Here is a 5,405-nt window from a genome sequence, read left to right as displayed (position 1 = left end):
TGACATTATTTATTTCGGCGACAACGTTAGCTTGTTTTGGACTAGCGCGGCATACCTTCGCGATGTGACCCTTGCGCGAGCATTTATGACACTCCGCATCTCGGAAAGGGCACTTATGTCGCGGGTGAGCGCCGCCGCAGCCGTTGCATACCTTGTCAGTAGTCACTTGCGGTTGTGACTTTGGTTTCGCTGAATTGCTTTTCCGTGTCGACTGCGTGACCGCTAAGACGGCGACGTTCGGTTGCTTCGTAGGGTCTTCGAGAATTTTTAGACCTGACGCGACACTCATATGGGCTTCGAGTTCTGCCACGACGTCTTTGAGTGATGCGTCTTGGTTTTTTTCGACGACGCGGAGAGCGATCTTCGTTAACTCGTCGTTGTCGCTAGAATAACAGAAAGACTGTAACAACAAGAGTGTTCAAAGGTTATCGTCTGTTAATTTAGATCGATCGAAGTCGGCTGCATGACGATTGATACGGTCGAGATGTTCCGTGATTGGTGTAGCCTTATCGTATCGATAATTTAATATCTCGATGCGCCTACGAGTAAGCGGAACTTTGTCGCGAAAGAGTTCCTTGAGCGTCGATAGGAGTTCTGGTTGAGACATTTGAGATGGTTCCACCGGTGCGATGTGGTCCATGCGCCTGTCAAATTCCAGTTGTCCAAGCTTGTCCAACACAAGACGTGTCTGCATCTGAGCCGGCAAGCACGCTGCTTCTGTGACCACCGTGTATTCGTGGCGTAGCAGCCATTTCGAGAATGGCTTGGTTTCGTCGCCCGAACCGTAGCTGTATTTCTCCACTCGAGCGCTTAGGTGGTTGTATGTACTTGTATGCGACGACGTGGGAGCTTGAGTTGTGTTCTCCTGGCTACCTCCCTGCTGGTTGAGTTGCAGTTGAAGGAGAGAATTGACGGCAGCTGTAAGAGCTTCTATCTGCTTCGTTGTGTCGGCCATGTTATCGTGACTTCCTTCGTTACCATAGGTTAGAATATGTTTGTCCTTGCGACTGCGCCAGTTGTTGAGTCCCGATGTGGACGTTCGGGATGGTGTCTCGAACGAGGAAGGAAAGGACGTAAGGCCTAGGACGATGACAGATTGCGAGTCTCGTAATGTTCACGTAAGCGGTCTTTATTCGGATACACCGATGTGAGCTCTGTGCAAGACCGGTAAGAACTAACTGATTGGACGCTCCCCCTCTCTCTGTATGTCGCTGTCGCTGGCAGTGGCGGCGGCGTCGGGTGACGGTGCCCAACACTTTTTATCTTCCACAAGTTTTTGCAGTAATTTATATTTTAGTCTTTCGATTTCCATAAGTTCTGTATGGCGGGTTTTCTTCTCTTTTGTCTTCTTCATTGCAATATATTTTCGCTGTTCCAGTTCAACCTCTTTCAAATTAAGCTGCCTTTTTTTTAACTTTAAAGTTTGTTTCTTAGTCTCAACAAGATTTGCATATCTTTCATCTTTGGTACGATCGCGCTCTTCTTTTTTTTTTGTGAAAAATGCAGCCACTGTTTTTCGAGTTCAATCTTGGTTGATGCAATTTTGGAACCTGTTCCATGACACAGACGCTTACGATTTTTCACGCCAAGAACATGTGAATCTGCGCTATCACTCTTCGGTAAGGTTTTCGATGGATTGGTCGAAACTGAAGAAAACTCAGACGAAGATTGATTTTCCAGAGAAGTCGAAGTACTACAATTGGATATTGGCAATGTTAATTTCGATGATATAGTTTGTCCAGCAATGACACGCTGTCGTTGTCGGTCCGAGAATTTCATCCATTTGTTCATAATACTCAAAATCCATGCGAGCCCTTCCCGATTGTGAATTATTGTCTACCACTTCTTTATATCTTTTCACTAAGGCATTAATTTTCCATCGTACTTGATCATTTGTCATCTAAAATGTAATCGCAATGTTAAGACAAACTTTACATTTAAATAGAAAAATAGAGAAAGTAGTGCAACTGCTAATTTATACATATATCTATATCTGTATTTCTATAGTATTATATAGTATATTTTATTCGTATGTATGTTCGGAACTAACTTGAAATCTTTTTATTAAAAAATGTACTTAAGATTTTAAAAACTATTAGCCTTGAACCCTCCAAATGTTCAATTCAGAATGATAAGTGCATAAGTAATAACATCCTACAATGCTTCAATTTTTTGGCCCAAAATTTGCAAGTATTTCACATAAATGTATACTATATATTCTCTTTAACGAAAAACTTCTTATCGAAAAAATACCTTTATCCCAAACTCCAACAATCCACTTCTTGTTGCCTCCCATATTTTTCCTTTCTTTTTCGGATGATCCATCATTGCCATATTTGCCTCATAGAGGCTTATAAGCGCCAATGTTGCTTTTCGATCCCAAATGGCATCTGTAAAAATATCAATGTAAAATATTCACATTTTGATAATGGCTGTGTTTCGATATTCACTGCCAGTACTGAAAATGTATAGTATACGTGACGTAAACTATAGATTTGCAGTACTAGCAGTGAATATCGGAACACAGCCAATATTTATTTCAGTTAAATATTACATACGTTCTTTACTTGTTGATTTAGAAAGTTGCGGCGTGTTTCCCTATCTAAAAAAGGCATGTTATTGATATTGTTGTCGCTTTTCCGCGATGTTAATTGGTTGTTGGTTGTCAATGACAATTCCCTGTGACTTGCTTCACTCGTGTTGTCAAACTGTCACGTGAAATGCATGTCACTGCTGTACCGCCGTCTCGAGTGATTTACTAAAATTATACCACCAGTAGCGTGTGATATATCGTCCGTCTTGCTCTTTTATATAGAAGGCAAAATTATATCGTATTGGTGCGCACTACAGGTATACCGACATATATAACTTTTTTTTCTTTTCATTATGCAATTCGCGACGTAACGTTGTCGGTTTTTGTAAAGGGGCTTGCAGAAGCAGACTTCTTATAATGGTATAATTAATATGTCAATAATGTGTCACTGCTGTACCGCCGCCTCTCTCAAGAACAATCAGTTCACGAAAGCACAGAGCAAATTACTGGCCTCGCATGCCGATGTCAAGACACATGAGATTTTGGTACTTCTTCTACGACTACGACAGGCATGTTGCCATCCAGCGTTAATCCATTCGATGCTGGATCAGGAAGACGTGAAGGAAAGCGGTATAATGAATACGGAAAACGTGGATGCTGGTTTCTTATCCCGTGTGAATAACATGTCGCTCCATGACATCGATAATGTGGAGGATATGGTACGATATTTGTTTAAGCAAAAAATATTGCTTTATGTGTGTAAAGTCTTGTGTCCACAATCCAAGAACTGTGTTCAAGTTTTAGTTCCGAAAAATGTGTAACCAGTCAACTTGGATTTTTTATGTGTCATCTACAATGTGTGGAGTAAGCTTGGCGTTAGGAGTAAGAGAGAACCATAATCTTTAGCTTTTGGTGTAACGAAGCTAAGATACAGGCATAATTTTTTAAATATAACACTGTCCACGATGGCGTCTTGATTCGCCGAGAGTAAGCTTGAGAGCTGAAATAGGAGTGAGAAAAGGATCGTCTACAATAGATGAGGTAAGCCTGGCGTAAGAAGTAAGAGTAGGAGTAAAGAAATGATTCATTTCCATTTCTTACTCTTACTTCATCTCTGACAATTACTGCTTACTTTTCACTGCTGTACCACCGCCTTTCTCAAGAACAATCAGTTCACGAAAGCACAGAGCAAATTGCTGGCCTCGCACGTCGATGTCAAGACACATGAGATTTTGATACTTCTTCTACGACTACGACAGGCATGTTGCCATCCAGCGTTAATCCATTCGATGCTGGATCAGGAAGACGTGAAGGAAAGCGGTATAATGGATACGGAAAACGTGGATGCTGGTTTCTTATCCCGTGTGAATAACATGTCGCTCCATGACATCGATAATGTGGAGGAGGAGGAAGATGTCGGTGTTGATCAGAGAATAGTTGAGAATCTACTCACCGCTGAGAATCCGGTGTTTAATGATGATCGCATTGGTTTTAAGGCAAGTAATAATTGTATAATCTGAAAGATTTCACCATTTAATGAGATTAATTGTATAATATATAATTATTTAGATGAAGGTAGTGCTTGATTTGGTTAAAGAAATTTTACAAAAACGCGACGATAAACTCATTGTTTCCCAGTGGACAAAAATCGACAAGTATGAATTATATAAAATTATATAAAAGTATATGTAGATCAATACTACATATATTTTTTTTGCAGTTTATTCTGTTACAAAAAGAAATAATTACAGGTTTTTCTTGTAGGAAATAATGGATTCTTTTAACAGTCGTAATTCTGGTCCGAGAATCCCTGTTACTCTCGCTTACCCGCTGGTGGTGTGAGATTAAACTTGGTAGGCGGCAATCATTTATTGTTATTCGACATTCATTGGAATCCACAGTTAGAGACGCAGGCGCAGGACAGGATTTATCGTTTTGGTCAAACGAAGGATGTCTACATCTACAAGTTAGTAACATCATTGTTGATTTCCACATGCGTAAGCCCCGTGCAAAAGTTTATATTAACATTTTTGCGTTTCCATTTTAGATTTATTTGTGCTAATACAATAGAGAAGAACGTATTAAAGCGTTGCAAGAAAAAAACTCGAGATAGCGCAAAATGTACTGAGCGGCGATAAAAGTAACACAGCCTCGAAGCTTACGTTCAACGATCTCAAATCGCTATTCGGTTTTTAATAAATTTAACTTTGTTATAAGTAGAATTAAACGGTATGCTGATAAAATTTGTTTTATTTAGTCATAATTGAATTATAGAATTTATTTTATTTAAGTATTATTTTTTAAATAAGTTTTTATAATGATTTTTAATATGTATTTTATAAACATTTTATAATGATTTTTAATATGTATTTTACTAAATGGAACATATTGTATCGCTATCGTGAATCCTCTATGGACCGTGTATTTGTACTTTCTTTTTATTACCATATAACTTTGTGTATGCATTATTTTAACATATGCTTTGACTGTTTTAACTATGGATATGTACCAAATAAACACTAACAAATAAATAATATTATAAATTTTTTATTTGTAATTATTATATGTACAACATGTATTATATTATATTTATTTGTTTAGTTATTTGTTTATTTTGTTTATTTTTTATTTATTTATTTGTATTATATTATATTTATTATGTTGCTTTGCTTTATGTCTTCCATTGGTGACAATATTTATATGACTTGATGAGAATATTTTGTAAAATTTCTTTAACCATATAAAACAGTAAATCAGTCGATGTTGCATTAATCACATTAAATGGCGAAATCTTGCAATCGGACCATAGAGGAATAATATTTTTTTAGCTTAAAGAATATAAAATGTTATTTTGAATGGCTGTTTATATATA

At 37.8% G+C, this 5,405-nt stretch overlaps 1 protein-coding gene across 1 annotated transcript; it reads left to right on the top strand.

Moving 5' to 3' along the window:
* The first annotated feature begins 2,705 nt into the window (after nucleotides 1-2,705).
* LOC105571008 (transcription termination factor 2-like) lies at nucleotides 2,706-3,595 on the top strand. The gene is made up of 2 exons (XM_012028475.1): nucleotides 2,706-3,222; nucleotides 3,326-3,595. The coding sequence occupies exons 1-2, from the start codon at nucleotides 2,965-2,967 to the stop codon at nucleotides 3,335-3,337; spliced, it is 270 nt and encodes an 89-aa protein (XP_011883865.1). The 5' UTR covers nucleotides 2,706-2,964; the 3' UTR covers nucleotides 3,338-3,595.
* The last annotated feature ends 1,810 nt before the right edge of the window (nucleotides 3,596-5,405 follow it).

The sequence above is a fragment of the Vollenhovia emeryi genome, unplaced genomic scaffold, assembly GCF_000949405.1.
Source record: "Vollenhovia emeryi isolate VEMERY1.0 unplaced genomic scaffold, V.emery_V1.0 DF941376.1, whole genome shotgun sequence".
NCBI classification, from domain to species: Eukaryota; Metazoa; Arthropoda; class Insecta; order Hymenoptera; family Formicidae; genus Vollenhovia; species Vollenhovia emeryi.
This window is presented reverse-complemented; position numbering and strand designations above follow the sequence as displayed.

Excerpts from the sequence above, each read along its gene's own strand:
- LOC105571008 (XM_012028475.1), top strand. The coding sequence starts at position 2,965 with ATGTCAATAATGTGTCACTGCTGTACCGCCGCCTCTCTCAAGAACAAT.